The 18595-nt window shown below is 51.4% G+C and overlaps 3 protein-coding genes across 3 annotated transcripts; 2 read left to right on the forward strand and 1 right to left on the reverse strand.

The window, feature by feature from the left end:
* Nucleotides 1-127: 127 nt before the first annotated feature.
* On the forward strand, nucleotides 128-4167 carry PFICI_05263 (Protein TIF31; the record flags this gene model as incomplete). The annotated part of the gene is made up of 4 exons (XM_007833844.1): nucleotides 128-164; nucleotides 227-328; nucleotides 389-444; nucleotides 514-4167. The coding sequence occupies 4 exons, from the start codon at nucleotides 128-130 to the stop codon at nucleotides 4165-4167; spliced, it is 3849 nt and encodes a 1282-aa protein (XP_007832035.1).
* A 2325-nt stretch (nucleotides 4168-6492) lies between these two features.
* On the forward strand, nucleotides 6493-8802 carry PFICI_05264 (uncharacterized protein; the record flags this gene model as incomplete). Its single annotated transcript, XM_007833845.1, has 4 exons — nucleotides 6493-6609; nucleotides 6686-7744; nucleotides 7800-8656; nucleotides 8727-8802. The coding sequence occupies 4 exons, from the start codon at nucleotides 6493-6495 to the stop codon at nucleotides 8800-8802; spliced, it is 2109 nt and encodes a 702-aa protein (XP_007832036.1).
* Nucleotides 8803-10105: 1303 nt separating this feature from the next.
* PFICI_05265 (uncharacterized protein) lies at nucleotides 10106-11761 on the reverse strand (the record flags this gene model as incomplete). Its single annotated transcript, XM_007833846.1, has 1 exon — nucleotides 10106-11761. One exon carries the CDS (start codon nucleotides 11759-11761, stop codon nucleotides 10106-10108), a length of 1656 nt encoding a protein of 551 aa, XP_007832037.1.
* Nucleotides 11762-18595: the final 6834 nt, after the last annotated feature.

An 18595-nucleotide genomic window follows, 5' to 3' on the forward strand; every position in this document is an offset into this window, starting at 1 on the left:
AGTACTTTCTATCGTGCTGGTCATTTCCTTTGCCCACCAACCTTGTATATTGAATTGCAACTCCTCCTTTTTGCTAAAAGCTGCCTTGTAATTTCCTATCAACAGCGATCTTTGGGCCTTTTCAATCATGTCTGCCGAGAAGGAGAATGCCCCCGCCGCCGCTGGTGAGTCTTGCTTTTTCGCCCCATCTACGAACTGCACAATCAACTGACCGCCGTCGTTCAAGCTGCAACTCCCTCAACCGAAGTAGCTGCCAATGGCAACTCAGAGCCGGTGGCTGACACCAGTGCGGACGTCCCAGACGAGGAAGCCGAGCAAGCTGGCGAAGGTACGCCGCTTCTTCCATGATACAAGTTCCTCCCGACTCTGTACTGACTGAACCCCCCAGCTCTCTTTCCTCTGACTGTGATTCTTCCCAATGAGCCTCACAAGATTAACATGGTGGTATGTCTCAAAATCACATCATTATAATCACTTGCGCCAATCTGTGTTTGCTGACTTGGTAGTATGTAGGCTTCGCCACAAGAGCAGGTTCACGAACTGCGCCAGTCCATTATTGAACTACCCGCCGCTTTCCAATATTCCTGCTTCCACCTCGAATTCAACGGCGAGCGCATAAACGACTTTGTCCAGATATCCGACGTCAAGGGGCTCGGCGCAGACGCGGAGATCAACTTGGTTGAGGACCCCTACACAGAGAAGGAGGCTCGTATTCACGTCATTCGGGTCCGCGACCTGATCGGTGCTGCTGGCGATAGGACTGATACTCTGCATGGTGTCACCCCTGGCATCTCCCTCTTTGACGCCGTCACTGCCGAGACCAAGGACATTGACAATGCGCAAGCTGCCAGCTATGAATTTGCTGCCGATGCAAAGCCGACTACACTGCTGCCGAAGGAGGAAGAGCCTGCCCCAAAGACAGTCAAGTCCATTGCTCTGTCGGCATGGAACCCACCGCCATACCACCTTCGACAAAAGGGACATCTTTTGTACCTTGTTGTTTCGACAAACGAGGGAGAACAATACCAAATTACATCTCATGTTGGAGGTTTCTACGTGAACAAGTCATCAAACAGCAAATTCGACCCCACGCCAAAGTCTTCGCCCAAGGGCCATTCGGCGCATTCGCTCCTGACTCTGGTTGAGCAGATCTCGCCTTCATTTGCCGAGTCTTTCCAGAATCTTATCGAGTACAGCAGCCGTAGAGACCCACTGGCAACCTTCCAGCTGACCAATGCCATTCCCGCGGCTCCGTGGCTGGTTCCCAACACATCCTCGACAGTAAACCAGCACAGCGCAGATATTACACGGTCGCAGGAGGGGTACCTGATTGCTGGTATTGACAACACGGATAGCCTTCGAGACTGGAACGAGGAATTCCAATCAGCCCGCGAGTTGCCCAAGGAGACGGTCCAAGATAGAGTCTTCCGCGAACGGTTCATATCCAAGCTTTTCGCCGATTATACCGATGCTGCGGCCAAGGGTGCTATCCTTGTTGCTCGTGGGGAGGTGACTCCTCTCAACCCGACTGAGGGACGTGACGCGCAGATTTTTGTCTACAACAACATCTTCTTCTCGTACGGTGCTGATGGCGTCGGAACCTTCACAACCGAGGGCGGCGACGACGCTGCCAGAGTCGCCACTGGCAAGGATGTGGCCGGAGTTAGGATCGTGAACCAACTCGACATCGATGGTCTTTACAGCCCTGCTACTGTTGTCGTGGACTACCTGGGCAAGCGAATTGTTGGCCAAAGCATTGTTCCTGGCATCTTCAAGCAGCGTGAGCCAGGTGAGCACTCGATCGACTACGGTGCTGTGGAGGGCAAGGAGATTGTCGCCGCCGATGAGAGATTTGTCGACACCTTCAGCAAGCTTTCACGATCGCTTCGTGGCAAGAAGCACGCCGTGTGGGACAAGGACGGTAAGCGTTTCGAGCTTGAGGCTAGTGTTGAGACCAAGGGTTTGATGGGCACCGACGGCCGGAAATATGTCTTGGATCTTTATCGCATTACTCCTCTGGACATTTCGTGGATGGAGGAAGTTGGAAACGTTGGCGAGAATGGGGACTCTGATTACCCTCATCGTATGTCGGTTTTGCGACCTGAGCTTGTTGAGGCTCTCAGGACACAGAAGTGGACTGAGTGGGTCAATGCCGAACTGGCCAAGCGCCAAAAGAAGCTCGCCGACAAGTCCGAGTCGAAGCAGGAGGGCTCTGAAGAAGCTACCGACAAGTCTGAGGAGAAGTCTGAGGAGAAGTCTGCCGAGAGCGAGGCTGAGAAGCCCGAGAGTGGCGAGGAACAGCAGGAGGACGACGACCGCCTCGATACATCTGGCTTCTCCTTTGCCTTGAATGCGGACGCCTTCAGTGGCCAAGAGCCGCAGACGGATGCTGAAAAAGAGCAGTGGGCGGCCGATGAGCAGGAGGTGCGCAACGCCTGTGCTTACCTGCGGGAAAACATTGTGCCTGAGTTTGTCAATGATATTAAGAATTCGGAGTTGCCATTCCCTATCGACGGTGTCTCCCTCACCCGCATCATGCACAAGCGCGGTATCAACATGCGTTACCTTACCAAAGTCATCGCAGCTTGCGAGGGCCCGAGACTCCAGCGCCTGGCGGATCTGTGCCAGCAGGAAATCGTTGCTAGGTCGTTCAAGCACGTGGCTGGAAAGTATCTGCGGTACCTCCCGATGCCGCTCACGTCTACATGCATCGCTCACCTTCTCAACTGTTTCATTGGATTCAGCTATAACCCCAAGCCGGCCGCAGACATTGACGAGTCGCTCAAGGCCTTGTATCCTGAGGCTGACCTGGCGTTTGCGGAACTGACCCCTGAATCGATTCGTAAGGAAATTGAAGGCGAGGCGACCCGGCGCTTCAGATACACCCTGCAAGCAGACTGGCCCTTCCAGCTGAAGCCTCTCCAAGTTTTGCGTGAGGTTTCGTTGAAGCTGGGCTTCCAGTTGCAGCACAAGGAATTCCAGTTCACCGAGGATGCCAAGTCCGAATCCGAGCAGCCAGCCAGCAACGGCAAAGCAACAAACGGGGTTAACGGTCATGCGTCGGCTGAGAGCAACAGCAAGAAGAAGAAGAAGAAGGCCAGAGAGGGCTCCCCATCATCCAATGCTTCTGCTACCGTTGCGCCCACCACCTTTGTTACCGATGACATCCTGAACATTGTGCCTATTGTCAAGGACTCGGCCCCGAGAAGTGTCATCTCTGAGGAGGCGCTTGAGGGTGGTCGCCATTCCTTGATGCAGAATAACAAGAAGATTGGCATGGAGTTGTTGCTTGAGTCATTGACTCTGCACGAGCAGATCTACGGCATCATCCACCCCGAGGTTGCCCGAGCCTACGCCACTCTGGCTCAGATTTACTATCAATTGGACGAGAAGGAGGCAGCTGTTGATCTGGCGCGCAAGGCTGTCATCGTGTCGGAGAGGACGCTGGGTGTTGACAATGCTGAAACTCTACTGGCGTACCTCAACTTGAGTCTGTTTTTGCACGGCTCTGGTGACAGCAAGTCGGCGCTCACCTATGTCAAGCATGGCCTTGATCTGTGGAAGGTGATCTACGGTGCCGATCACCCCGACTCCATCACCACACTCAACAATGCTGCTGTCATGCTGCAAAGCCTGCACGCTTACCACGAGTCCCGCATCTGGTTTGAGCAATCTCTCGGAGTCTGCGAGCGCATCATGGGCAAGAACTCACTGAGCTCCGCTAGCCTTCTGTTCCAGCTTGCCCAGGCACTGGCTCTCGATAACGAGCCCAAGGCTGCGCTGACCAAGATGCGTGATTGCTACAACATTTTCAAGGACACGCTCGGGCCTGAGAACCAGAACACCAAAGAGGCTGAGAACTGGCTCGAAACGCTGACTCAGAACGCCGTGGCGCTGGCCAAGCGGGACAAGGACCAGCAAGCTAAGAGACTGCGCGCAGGTATCAAGTTCCCGACTCGCAATGTCGCTCTGGGCAGCGGTGCCGGCAGCGCACAGACGTCTGTTCTGAGCAAGAGCAAAGGTTCCAAGACTGGTCTGGATTCGCGAAGCATCGATGAGCTTATCAAGTTCATCGAGGGAGACGACTCGCAGAAGAAGAGCACCAAGAAGAAGCAGTCTGGACGAGGCGGACCTAAGATGCGCCGCCTGAGTGTTGCCAACAACTAAAGAAAAAAGTCTTATGAGTACTATGAATTTGGATGTTGGGGGGAAAGGTGTTTTCCATTGGGACATTGGAGCAATGGCGGGGTATCATAAAAGCGAGAGAAACAAAAAACGGTGCATGTACAAATTATCTCTACTCATGTTGAGGAATGAGCTGTTGTATCATAATTCTCCCTCATTTTAGGCGCTCTTGGGATGATGTGGGAATCATCTACTATAGACGGGGCTGTGTCTCTGCCTAGGTAGGCAGCTTGGGCAGGCCACGGCCAGCAGTGGAACTGCTTGTGTGTACACAACTTGTCATTGCATTGATGCAATGATGCTGCTACTCTCACGAAACGCTAAATTCAGCACATCTTCACTCTTGTCACCACTTCTTGGCTTGAAAAAGGTCGAATAACATACTGACGGCCCGGCTTGTTTCCTCATGTTGTTGATGATGTACACGTGGCAACATGAGTTTCATGAGAGAAGATGTTGAGACAGGACAGGAATTTATATCAATTATCACGTACAGAATTTGCTCTCGCGACCACCAACAAGATTATTCTTTGGCCAGAAGAAGATTCTTTTGATTCTTGGGAAACGAATGGGTTTTCTGGCAGACGCATTCAACACTCCTGATTCGGGCAGATAAATAGGTGTCTTTAAGGTGAAGCTGAGTTAAAACATTGAACTTTACATGTCAACCAACCTATTTGGTATACCTGTGGCTGACTACCTAGACGGGATGGATGAGTAAAACCTACACAATGCCCATGTGACATGGCTTGTCATGGCCTAAAGTGTCTTTCAAGGAAGGACGAGACGTGATGAGGGTGTTTGAATGTTATTTATTGAAATTTTTTTTTTTTGACACCTTTTGCTGATGATACTTTGGTCCAATGCTATCTCATGGCTACTACACTAGAGCACGTCTTGAGAACAAATATGGAATTCGGGGCAAAGATATCCAATGTATGCCAAGTGCCCGCCTGATTCACGTACCGGTACTGGGCCTGGAAGGTGGCCTGTCACCCATTCTCCGGGTCGGTTAGTGTACACTGCCTAATGTACGACTGCCAATAATAAGGGGGACATCGGAACGATCAGCGGGTGGGAAGCACTTTAAGCTGCAGATAAGCGCATCGAATTGGCGTGATTGCTCAGTGCCTGTGGTGACGCGCTCTTTGCTGTAGCAGGGATAGACCGCGCCGACTGGATCATATTGCATGCAGCTCATGTAAAATCAACGGGATTATTCTTTATTCCCCCTTCTTTTCTGTTAGCACATCTCACACAACAAAGAGATGAATAAAAAAGAAGGAAGTCATAAGAGATGAATGCTGTAGAGCAGCGCAAAAAATTATACACATATTTCGCAGAAATGTAATGTAAATAAATGTCCTTTATATGCCCAGCGCAATTCTTGGTCATGGTACCGGAACTGGCGGGTTTAAGTTTGCTCTTCCAGATGGGAAATTTTTCTTTTCATCTTCTTCCACTGACGGAATCTTGTTTACTGTGAGTTCAGAGAGGACCCAAAGGGAGGGACAAGAGAGAAAAAAAAGAGACTTTGCCCCTCTGCAGCCTGGAGTGGTGACACCTGCAGCAGTGTCTGGTTTCGCGTCTCCTCGTCATTGCATAGATATATTTCTTGCCTACTGCTAAAACTTGACGGTGCAAAAGGGGAAAGAAAAAACCCAAAGGAAGAAGAAAGGGAAAGAAACAAAAATCTTAAAGCAAAAGTGACGTTCGATTAGTAAAGAGCGGATGCACTTCACTTTCATCTTCTGCTCAGAACTTTTTTTCTTTTTTCTTTTCCAAATGCCTTCGCAAGTAAAGAAAGAAGAACCCCACCACTTTCGACTCGCCGCCTCCACGACTTACGTACCTACCTCACATTATTACCTCCATAAGTCTTCCACGCGACGATCTCTCCCTTTGCGACGCGCCTAGCGATCAAAATCATCATCACCTTTTTTTTTTTTTCCTTCTCCCTAACTTGCAGACCGGGCGACCATCGCCATTGTCAACACCGCGCGTATCGCCGGCGCATTCCAGCTGGACGGCTCTTGCCCTGTATTGCACCTGCGAGTGGTTTCTGCCAGCTGCAAGGCAACATTCTCCCCCCCATCCATACATACATCCATCCATCCTCGGTCGCGACGCGACACGGATCGAAGCTATCGCGATAGCTTGCTTAATTTAGTTGCCGCCCGCGTCCGGCTTTGTTCCCACCAAACTACTATTGTTATTCCCACCACCTGACATCATTTCTCGTGTACAGCAGCCTCATCGCATGCGAGTCAATGGACAGCGTCTGACTGCCTTGCTGGCCATTACACCATGCCGCCATCCGCAACAAGGCGATCATCTCAACGGGCGCGCAAGACGCGCGACCCCAGCCCCGGCCCTGCCACTGAATTGTCGTCGCCATCGCGTCCCTCGAAGCGTAGAAGAAAGGTCAGCCATCATCTCTTGCAGCAGCCCGTCACTGCTGGCAAGCCCCCTTGTTTCCCCTGCTGACTCCCTCCTCCAGGTTCAGTTAGATCCTCCTTCAGAGCCTGCCGACGACGAAGACTCGACATTGACTGTGGATGCCAATCCGAACTCTGATGAAGCCTTGATATCAAAAGTCACACAATGCCTCGCCAGTATCCCCACTCAAGCGAGCCGCGATCATGCAAACTCCTTACAAGATCCATCTGGGGGTGATATCTCTGCCTATGCCAAGATTGCTGCTCAGGAATGGACCTACTTTGTCAAGCATCTCGTCGTGAACATTGGCCGCACCACCGAGATCGCACACGGCCAGTCAATACCCACTGATCCCAATGCAAAGGACTTTGTGCATATCGATCTCGGCCCTACCAAGGTCTTTTCGCGCCAAACCGCCATGATCTACTTTGACCCCGATGCCGACCCTGAATCTGATCACGGAAGCTGGTTTCTCAAGGTGAAGGGTCGCAATGGTCTAAAGGTCAATGGAGAAACCCTCAAGCGCGAGGACTCTCCGTACTTGCTTTCCAGTGGCGATGTCATCGAAGTGGGAGGAATCGAAATGATGTTTGTGCTACCGGCCAATTTGGGACCTTTGAGAGTTCACGAAATATACACATCACGTATTGGCCATGGCCCACCCACGATAAGCACAAAACCTCAGAAGTCTAGCCCGCCACCTGAGGTTCGCAGCGCCCTGCCACTTCCTGTCCCCGAAGCCATCTCGAGCAAAACCACAAAGAGTACCGCCGCGACCTCCGGTGCAACTGGCGCAGGCCCTCATCAGCTCATTGCCCCGGCGCCTCACGACTATAGGCGTCCCGGAACACCTCCATCGGCTGCTCGGGGCCGCACCAACGCATCGTCGAATCATCGGTCTCCCGCTTACGGTAGCAGTGGAACATTACTCATGAACAATAATGACTTGGACCTCAGTCTGGATGAAAATAAGCACATTAAGCCGCAATATAGCTATGCGCAAATGATTACGCAAGCCATCATCAGCACCGAAGACCACAAATTGAACCTTAATGGCATATATAGGTATATTATGGACAACTTTGCATACTACAGGCATGCTCAGGCTGGAGGCTGGCAGGTAAGTCTAATTCGAGCGAACTGTGACAAGATACCATTTTGGCTAACGAAACAAGAATTCGATTCGGCACAACCTGTCACTGAACAAATCCTTTGCCAAGATGCCTAGGTCCACGGATGAGCCTGGCAAGGGTATGAAATGGGAAATCGTCCCTGAGCAGAAGGAAGAAATGATCAATGCTGCGTACAAGACTGGACGAGGAGGACATCGTGGGTCGTCTGCTCCATCATCTCCAAGTCAACCCGGACCTCTCAATTATGTCAACCATGGCCCGAGAGAAATGGCAGGTCGGGCACCCGGTTCTGCACGGAAGCGCAAGCTCTCTCCTATTGCCTCGCCGCCTCCGCCATCTTCGGTGAACCCCACACAAACACCCGACCAGCGCTCGCGATACGACGCCGACGGACCAGCAAATTTCCAGGATGGTAGCCCCTTGCCTCGGCCGCGGAAGCCCTTGACGGCGTCTGGCTCCTTTGGTACCGCTGACGGGGTCCCACGTTCTCCGCCCACGCTTTCATCTTCGTATATGCAGGACGAGAGTGCCCCATTCGTGACCCCGGCGCCTCAGAAGCTCCACCCTCGTCTTGCGCCTCCGAGCACAGCTCAGCGGCCGAGTCAACACATGCCGACGAGCTCGCCCGCTCCATTCTGGAAGTACGCTGACATAGGAAGCACGCCCCTCCGTGCTTTACCTTTCGACCCTAGCCCTTCTAAGCCCGCCTTACCTCCCCTGCCAGGCAGCAGCAGCCCTCCAGCTCCGGTCAACGGAAGTCGCTCGCCCATTGCGAGCCCAAGCAGATCAACAGTTCGTAGCGAAACTCCACACGTTAAGGCGGAGCCGGCCCTGGCCGTCCAAGACGACGATGACGACGACGAAGATGATGATGAAGAGGCCGGCTTCGACCTGACCAAGTGAGTTCCATCTCTACCCCATGAGTGGTTGATCTAGTTGAATGTATTTGCTGACTCAAAATACGAACAGGGGCTTCCAAAGTATCGGTTCTTACCACGCGCCAATTGGCCGTGGCTTGGGCGTGCCGAGAGCCAACGGTCGCTAGTGGTGACTCGATGGATACGGTATGCTTGCCACTTTCGAAGAACAAATCAGTTACGAAAACAGATGCGTTGAATGTGGGTTTTGGTTTTGGTTTCCTGTTTGTTGGATCCTACGCGCTATTGCTCATGATTAGCATGATGGAGGATGGACGTTGTGTACTTGATAAGTCTTTCTTGTCTTCCCCAACAGCAAGCGTATGTTCATTTTCTCACTGGCTACCACGATAGCCCGACTGCTTGTTAAGTTTTGAGTTGTCCATGAGACTGAAACAGTAGCACGGGGGGAATATGGTGCCGATTCAATTCTAGCCCGTTGTTTTGAACACAAGAGTGAACAAATTGAAATTATGCGCCTTCCTATCCATACTCCAAAGGCTGTAGTTAGCAGTCTTCTTGCCACTACACCAAGTCTATCTTAATGTAATCTTCGACTTTGCACAAAAGCTGTGGACAAATAGTATCACAGTAACATCGACGAAAGCACCAGATTGGGTCTCATAAGTCATGTCTTCTTCAGCTGTTAGCATAAGCGACGACGCATTGATAGGAGAAGAGGTTCTGCTCCGGACTGTCCACTGTTTCTTATCTATACTTCATGTGTAATCCAAATAACACCTCAAGAACCTTACAAATGATGCATTCATTGTCTCTCGAGATCAATATCACTTCCCGTTTCAATTTCGTTTTATTTTGTTCTCATAGCCTCCCACCGCACGTCTTGATCCCAGATATATTCCCAGATATGTGGTATGATATCTCTGTTACCTGGGTAGTGAGTTGCCTATTGCAGCCATCGGAGCAGCTATTTAACCCATGAAGCCTCTCAGAGACCAGGCAGCACAACGAACTTGTGACTTGATTGACAGGTCTCTCTTGACCCTCCATCCGTTGCTCGTTTCCCTATCCTTCTCCGTAGTATCCATCTTCCTTGGATAAGATGCAATGGCTTTGAAACAAGGAATGCACAAGAGGGGGTACTCGCTATGACAAAATGAATACAGCAATAAAATCAATGTTGGTATATGAGCGATGCAAAAAGAAAAGTCAGACTCCTGTGACTAAGACCTCGCTAGTGGTCAGAGGATTGAAGAAAAGGAATTCCTGGCATAGGACCGCAGAGAAGAGAAGAATAAAAAACAAAAACAAAGAAAAAACAAATAGCCGACCGTCCAAATCCCCGGGATATCATTTGCGATATGTACATCTAGTCCTCGTATGGGCAAATACGGGAGTCAAAAACAACTCATGTGCTAGAAAAAAAGTTTGTGGTTGTAGAAGAATGATGTGACGCGTGGTCTCTTTTACTCAAGGAACTCCTCGGCGCCTGCGTCCTCGGTTTGGTCCGTCGGGTCTTTGGGCTAGGACTTCACGGAGCTGAGGATCGTCTTTGTCCTTGTCGGTGTGATGGACCCTGACGTGCCGTTGGAGGTTATCAGGGCGCGGGTATTTGTGCTCGCGATCTGGGCAGAACGGGCAAACATACCCAGGTGATTCGTGGACCAAACCATGCCGAATCATCTCATTCTTGCGCTTGAAACCTTTGCCGCCTTCAGATCGAGGGCAGCCCTTGACTGGACAGTAATGCGGCCTTGCAGACGAGTGTACATTCGCGTGGGAGTTGAGTAGATATTGGGTCTGGAATGGGGCAGCATTGCAGCCGGCAAAGGTGCAAACAAAGCTGCCAACCTGGTTTGTCATGTGATCGATGCTCATACGATCCCGACTCACGGGTGACACCAATGGATTATTGTGATCCATGATTACAGGTGCTTCTGGATGACGACCTGTAGGGCCGCTGTAATCTTGGCCTGACCGGGGGACAAAGCCACTTCCAGGATATGATCCATGTGGCGTGTACACGGATGCTGGTGACGGCATACTATGTGTATAGGGGTATTGCGGAGATGTTGGCGAGGTCATGCCTGGAATACTCGACATGCCCGGTAATCCAGGAGGCGACTGAGGGAAGGAAGGTCGACGCCAGGCATTGTCTTTGTCTGGATAATGTTTTTCAATTAGTAGGTCTCCCACTTGAGCCCGAATCGAAGGCAATGCTTGCGAAGTATGGCCATTTGTCTCCGACGTTGGAGAGGCCATAATGGGAGCAAGCTCGCCATGGTTGCTTGGCGTAGAGGTTGGAGACATGGGATCCGGATGCCTCAGTCCACTTGATGACGGCAGCCGTGGAGAACAGAATTCAGGCACGCTTGGGGTATAAGGAGTAATAGGCATAGCCAAGCCTGGTTTCGTAGTCATGTCTCGAGGCTGAAGGGGTTGTAATTGCGGATGATGTGTAACCTGCGGCGGTGGTGGTGGAGCTTGCGATAGTTGTTGTTGTTGTTGTTGTTGTTCCTGCAACTGTATCATTTCTTCTGGTGGTGATCTCATCTGTCCCTTTACTTTGTCATTCTCCATGACGGCTGATTTTGGCGCGCTATCTGCACCTGGCGATGACGGTTGCTGTTCGAGGGCAGCAAGAGCTAATGACTTCAGAATCATTGCTCCATTCGTAGGTCTTGGATCAGGCGACATTTTCGGGCTGCCGATATAGCCCGACATGGAGCTGCTGCGACTATGATTGTCCCCTTCGTCTTCTTCGTCAGTGTCTTCGTCGTCGTCGTCTTCCTCTCCCCCAACACCGTCGTCGCAGTACCCTCCGTCAAGCGGGTATGCCCCAGCCTCTGCTGCAATTTCGGGCCGCCGTCCTCCGTCGAGATAATGAACTAGCACGGCATCTCCCTGACTAGGTTGCACCTTTTTCTTCCTGTTAGAAGCTTTGCGACCAGCGGTGGGAGATAAACTGACTTTGGGGAGCGGTATAGCCGGCGGCGGAGAAAGCGATGGCTCTAATCTCGGACGATACGCTGTCATCGGAGGACTATTTCTGAAAATAGGACCATCTGGATCGGAAGGGTCGCTGGCGAAAGTGTCGTGAGCAAAGGGGCCGGCCGTCGCAGTCATTGCTTGAGTTTGGTTCGATACGTGTATGGCGCCGTTACTCACGAATCAGGTCAGTATTATTGCTACCTGCTCGCCATGGAGCGCGCGCGCAATGCCCTTTGTAATTGTTAAGCAAGCTGCAATGCTGCCCAGCAACAAGTGCAATGTTGCAGTGTAGGTAGACCCAGCCACACGGGAAACCGCGTGTATGTGTATATAGTTGATTGATAGGGAGCCGCAAATTGCGTGGATCGAAGCGCCGACACGACGGCGCAAATAAGTGCCCCCCAGCCGCGCTACACACTAATAACCCCCGATTATGAGTGGTGGCAAGGAGCGTAAGGCTTAAGATGCTCAGACCCGCACCGCAGGGACTTGGGCTGTTTTGTTTCTGGTGTTCTCCCAATACACGAGCAAAAAGAGAACGATATGGGAGGGACGGACCGGGACTTGGGAAAACCCTCGCTGCAGGATGCGCGGCAGCAGGAACGCGAGCCACAAAAGAGGAACGAGAAACAAAACGTCAGTTAGATGCTCGGAAGCAGATCCCCCAGAAAATCCCAGAGAAGAGGTGCGGTAGGTAGGGATTCAAGGTTGCTAGCGGTTGCGCTTGGCTAATAGGATAGTTGCTCGTGACCTTGATCGGGCCCTCACCAAGGTTGGTAGGTACAGAATGCCGTCTCGATGGGCTTGTAAGTGGTCTGGCGTAGATTGTAAGGCGGGGACCCGCGGAGCCTCAGTCTCGCTCCTCTTTTTGTGGATAGCCTAGTCGCAGGCTGGCTGGCTTGGGGCGAGGGAATCCTGGTCTTGTGTCCAGGGAAGGAATTGTCGCAATAGAGAGTCGAACGGGCCAGACAGGGATTGACAAGCGGGATAATAATGCTGGATGGGTGCGCAGGCTTGGAGGTTGGAATTGAAGGGGAGCCCGGAGATGCTAGGTCAAATTGGCGCCTTTGGCTTGCCCAGTTGAGAAAGTCGATGCCAACCAGGGGGATGTAGAGTACGGACGGAGGACGGTCGGTGATGCGGCGATGGATGCGGCTGTGAGTAAGGTCTCGTTGTGAAATGGCACGCAACAGCAGCGGCGGCGGCAGAAGGAAGAAGCAGAACAATCGCGTGCCGTTGGATGGCACTGTACTTGGTACAAGATCCAAGCTCCTTGTGTCGCTGTGGAATTGAAGCTGATTCGATGCTCCAGATGCCGGATAGTGCTCAGTGGGTAAAATCAGCTCAGACGTCCCGAGAAACAGAGACAGGCAGCACAAGAATACGGTGCCACTTTTTCGTTTCTTTTGTTTCTTGTTTCTGGTTTTAGTTTTTTCTCGGGCTACCCTAGACGAGAATGTTTCTGGTGTAATGTCCCGCTGCTGCGCGCTGATTCTTGCTTAAGATGGCAGATAATGACCACAGCAGACAGCTATGGACAACGGTCAGGATGTCGGGTCCCTTTTGGGTCCCCCCTCCCCTCCAGTTGTCAGGGAATGACTTGATGAATGGGTGTGTGGCAGTCGGTCTGCAATACCGCGGGTGGAGAAGATGCGGCTGATCGAAACGAGGTCCCCTACCGGGTGGAGGCGGCTCTTCCTAGTTGGCAACGTGTTTTTGCGCAGTTGACACGAAATATGATTACGTCCGCACTTGGAGCACTATGTGATGCCGCAGGTCCAATGAAGGGCGAACTTATAGTAGCGACCTCGTAAACGGGCGGGGCCCTTCAGCTTTGCGAATTGTTGAGTCCTAACAGACGTCAAAAAGCATCATGGGGCAGCAGAGTTTATGGCTTTCCCTTGCCCTGCAGATTGGCAGCGCTGTGCCTGCCGCTGTCTTGTCTCTCTGCCGCAGTGCCTAATCCTTCATGGACGGTAGGGTTCAAATGGGGGTGCGTCGAGGCCTGCAGGTGCAAGCAGCGCACCTAGTTCTGCAAGTCCCAAGACGAGAAAGGCCCGTATGATAAGGTGGGAATGGGGCGATTGGGACGGGATCAGAATGGGAGATCGACGAGGTTCTGCCCGCAGCCAGCAGGTTACAATATGCGCTAACCGGTACCCAATACCAACCAGAAAGTAATAAGTGGCAGCACCGGCGTGTGACAACCTGTCTGGGCGGCCTGTCTGGCTGGCAGGGAATTGGGGGCCTTGCTGCTGCTGCTGCTTGCTTCAGCGGGGGCGTGGGATACTGTGAACTGTGTAGTGTAATAATGCACGTATGACAGCAGAGAAGCTTCCCAGAAGAGGGAGCCTGTGACAAGCTCTTGGGCCGGGACCTGGCTCGGGACAAAAAGCCTTGAGGGGGACGGACGTGTGTCAGACGTGTGGATTGGGACCCAGTTGAGAGTCTTTGCGGGGATGTTCGCAGGTCCTGTCTTCGCCTAGTGAGAGCCGCAAGGATGTATTCTCGTATGTACCGGTAGAAACTACGAATACTTCGTAAAGCTTGGGCTTTTTCTTTTTTCCCCCCGAGTCTCCTCTCTATGCGCATAGATGCGCAGATTGCCAATGCCCGTATATACACGCCACTTTTACCAGAGTAGAGTAGCAGCTGCTTCGTACCAAGGGCGACTGGCTTGAACGATCGAGGAACAGACTAAGCATACAACTAGCAACTGGCGGGTTGACTGGCTGGCGGCTGGCTGAATACTTTCCTGGTTTAGGCCAGTAAAATGGTACCAGCTAGATAGGTATCGTCGTCGTCGTCGTCGTCGTTGTGGTGGTGCTCTCAGCTTTTTTTTTTTTTTTTTTGTGTTGTGGTCCAAGACCCAGCGGACAACCGACTGGCTGAGCAACTGCTAGATGCTGCAAAGCACCATGTGTCCGTTCGATCTCTGCAGGCAACGTACCCTCTTGTGTAAGGTAGCGAAGTATTACCTCTCGCTAGTAGGCAGATAGATAGATACCCTGTGAGAGTAGTAGAGGCCGGCTCTTGACCTGTCTGGCGGGCGCACGCACGCACGCACGCACAATCTTGTTGGGGCGGACGACTGAACAAATGACGAACCCCTAATCAAAATCGAGTTGTTTCAAAGTCGCACTCGATTGTCTGTCTCCTGCCCACCGGGTATTGTGGGTGTAAAGAGGAAGGTGCGGGACTGGACTCGAGATTATGTAGCATAGTATGTAGGCAGACACTGGAAAGTAGTGACCGAGATACGACAAAAACCACTGGGACCCGCACGAACTATGTAATCCGATTTATCAGATATTCCACAACCAGTTGGACGCTCGTGAATAGGTAATGAGGTAGGTAGTAGATCCCCAGGACCGGCCGGTGGCTAGATGACTATTCAAAGTCCTGTCAGCGCATGATTGCGGTGAGTAAGTACAAACAGTCCGTATTGATGACATCTTTCTTGCGACCCCCCGCTTGTCCACCAGCTTGGAATTCAAATCCCACTCTCAAAAATGGCCCCGTCAAGTTTCTCTTTCTAGCTACTCAGCTGGAACGACTGGGCCAGTCAACGTGCACGATATACATGCAGGAATCATTAAGGTCATCTGACTGGCTTATCCCTTTCACCGAGAAGAGAAGACCAGAGAGCTGCCCGATCCCACTGATCTCATCACATTTCATATTTTCAGAATCCATGGCCACTACTTTCTATACCTACTCATTTGGCGTCACGACCGTATCAATACTACTGCTACTATTCAGTGTTTCATACCCGAAGCTGGTGTCCTGAATTATTTGAATGGGAATGTGCAAAATGTCTTCACTCTGGAGGCATTGGATTGGTGTGAGCCCCAGCATCAGCTATTGCTTCAATGGACGACTGCCGCGGCAATAAAGCGAGCCGAGCATATGACAGATATTCGCAATATATAATTGCTCGCTTTTTCCAGGCTCAGAACGCCTTATTAGCATGGGCCGAACAGACACCTCACTGAATCATGAGAAGTTGTAATGGTATGCACATTGGTAGTGGTCCGCGATTGCCTAGCTCGGGCAAGGTCATTCTGTACATAATACCTGATGGTAGGGGTTTTGATTCAGGCGGGGGTGTCAACTGACCAGTAGGAAAAGAAAACAACAACAATAATAACAATGCGGCGCTGGAATCCATGAGCAAACCAGCGTTGACGACAAGCCAGAGGAAATCTTAATCTTTGGGCTCGCAATGCCAGCTTCCCAGAATGGGACACGCCGTGCAGCTACATGGCAGTTAATGGACGCCCAGGCGAGCCAGGGCCGCCTACATAAAGAGATACTGCAATCAATCAGTCCCGCGGGGGGTATCATCGCCACGGACCTCCACTCTCGCCGTGGCCTTGAAGGTTCTGGGCAGTAGGCAGGCAGTCATACCGAGAACTCAAAACTAGTAAAAAAAAAATTCAATACGATGATGAAGGGTGTGTATTCCATGTACGTACTACTCTCTTGTTGGTCAAAAGGATGGCCTGCGAGCAGACAGCCAGACAGACACCCCACGTTGGGCTTTGCAATGGTCATTGCTCTACTTTGCGCGCTCGCCATACAGATAATAGACTGTGCCCAATATGATAGATTCTTCGACGTGGATGGCGCCTTTGCTCTGACCACGTCGCTCACTCGTACAGGTGGTACGTTTGTATGTGGGAGCCGTCTCTCAAACTCGGTCAATTATCATTTATTAGTAGAAGACAAGACAGCAGGTCATAGCAATTACTAGTAGTATTCTCTTTGCTTCCCGAGACGGACACCTGCCCAGTGTTTCGCCTTTTTGGGGAGGGGGGATTTAAAGTTGATTGATGCCAAGACAAAGGTACAACTCGGCGGGTTTTTTTACTTTGATTGCCCATGCAGGGTAGGCAGCCTGATATTTTCAGGGTTCATCAAAAGCTCCATTCATCGGTGACGACAAGCATAGATCATCTACTTACCAGCCCGCTGCAACTCCTTCGGGCTCCATCCTTTTTCTCTCACTACATGTTGCTCACTAACCACCTACCTACTTGTTACTGCTATTGCTCTGTTACTGCTACTGCCATTTAATTATTTGTAGTACTTCATTCTGGTACGGGAACTGCGGCAGATGAAATTCTTTCTTCGGCAGTTCTCGAGTTACTGCTGATCGTATTGCCTGTGTGCACTTTGAATGGACATTCCTGCCCCGGCGGATCCGGTGTTTCTTCTCCCTGAATGACAAGGTACTCCGCAGTGAGCAGCAGCTTAGCCCTTCTCTTCCCTGGTCTGACAGACGTCGCATTTCATCTAATGTAGGCTCTCGCTGAGCTGGCTGCTGCTGCTGAGAACGCATTGCATTACACTACACTTTCACCCTGATTGCTCTGCCCCCCGAACTGGCACATCACCAAGAGTTGCCGATCAATGGACAGAATGTGCTCATCGTTACCTTGGTTGCTTGCTTGATATGAGGCAAATTGTAGAGTGAGAGCTTGGGAATAGCCGCAGCCATTGGAGGCGCCCATTCCATTCCATCCCATCTATCCATACACATATACACACATATATAATACATGACTTACACGTGTGCGGCATGTGGTCGCCCCCCCCTTCCTTGCCCAATTCTCTACCGCTGCTGGGAATCGATCTTATCAACATGCTACTCCAAACGACCCAAAGAAGGCTGGAGGGGGGGTTAACGAAGTCGGTAAGAAGAAAGAGGGGGGTGAAGCTTTTTCGAAAAAGAATCCTTCTTCGAGGGGGAAAAAAAAAAGATGGTGGTTGACAAGGGGGTGTGTGGTCTCTGCGCTTGCTGGCATCGCGGAACATTTGTAGAATAGGACGAGCGGCTCAAACCATCTTCGGACACCACCCGACGATATGTCACCTCCGGCCAATTACTCCTACCCACCAGAGGGGGCCAATAGTCGATTGCGGCAACGTCAGTGGTCAATTTGTTTACCAAGACACACAGATGAGGAATTTTGCCGTTCTTGCCGCTGCAACTACCAGATCCCTCGGAAGGGCAATGCATCACTTCATACATACCTAGTCGCTTCACCCAGACACACCTACAAAATCATTTGCTTACCGCTAATGGAGCAAGAGGAGCGAGAGTGAGAAGATGATGATGGTGATGGCCTTCGCTTGCGGTACTCTATTCCACAGGTATGTATGCGTATGTGCATATATGTGCATGTCGCAGGCAGGCAGGCAAGCGAGCATCTGCTGCGCAAACACCTCAAACAGCGCCAGACGTGGGCTGTGCTGAGCATGCCATAATCTCACTTCCTAGAGGCAGTAAGTAGTACCTGTCGGCTATTGTGCTCGCGATCCTGAGTCGGGTCCTGTTGTACAAAAACAGCCTACATACAGATTCGCTGCCCGTGATGGAGAACAGGGAAAGAAGACGGTCATCAAAATTCAGTGGCTTGGAACAATGATCGACAACATGCATCTTGGGCTTCGCCTCACTCTAGCTTTTTCGGGGGCCTTTTCAGCCTCATCCAATCGTTTCCCCGTTTGTGCGTGCCTGCAGAAGTGCTCTCACCGAGTGCCAATCCGATATCTGAGTGGTTCCCAGCACTCGATGGTGAGAATAGATGCTCGCCTATTTTATTTATCTCTGTCGGATGATGAAACCGGCGGCGAGCTTATGAGAGACAGCGATCATGCCCCTAGAGTGTTTCCAATCTTTCTCATTGTAATCCACGGATGCTTGCTACTATATAATACCTTAGCCGCTTTTGCTGTCTGACGTGCGGCTAGAACTGCCCGCCTGGCGTCTAACGGAATCCATATTAAGTATGTACCCAGAATCAGATGCCAAAACGAACTCTCGGCATGTGCTAGCTCTTCACATCGTTTGCAAAGCAGCCAAGGCAGCCTCAACTCGCATGGCGGAAACTCTATTTCTACACAAGTTGGGTAGCGCCGGGGAAAGTGAACAAGAAAAGAAAAGAAAACCAGGAGAATCAA

Source organism: Pestalotiopsis fici (genome assembly GCF_000516985.1).
Source record: "Pestalotiopsis fici W106-1 unplaced genomic scaffold PFICI_Scf_3, whole genome shotgun sequence".
Classification (NCBI taxonomy): Eukaryota; Fungi; Ascomycota; class Sordariomycetes; order Amphisphaeriales; family Sporocadaceae; genus Pestalotiopsis; species Pestalotiopsis fici.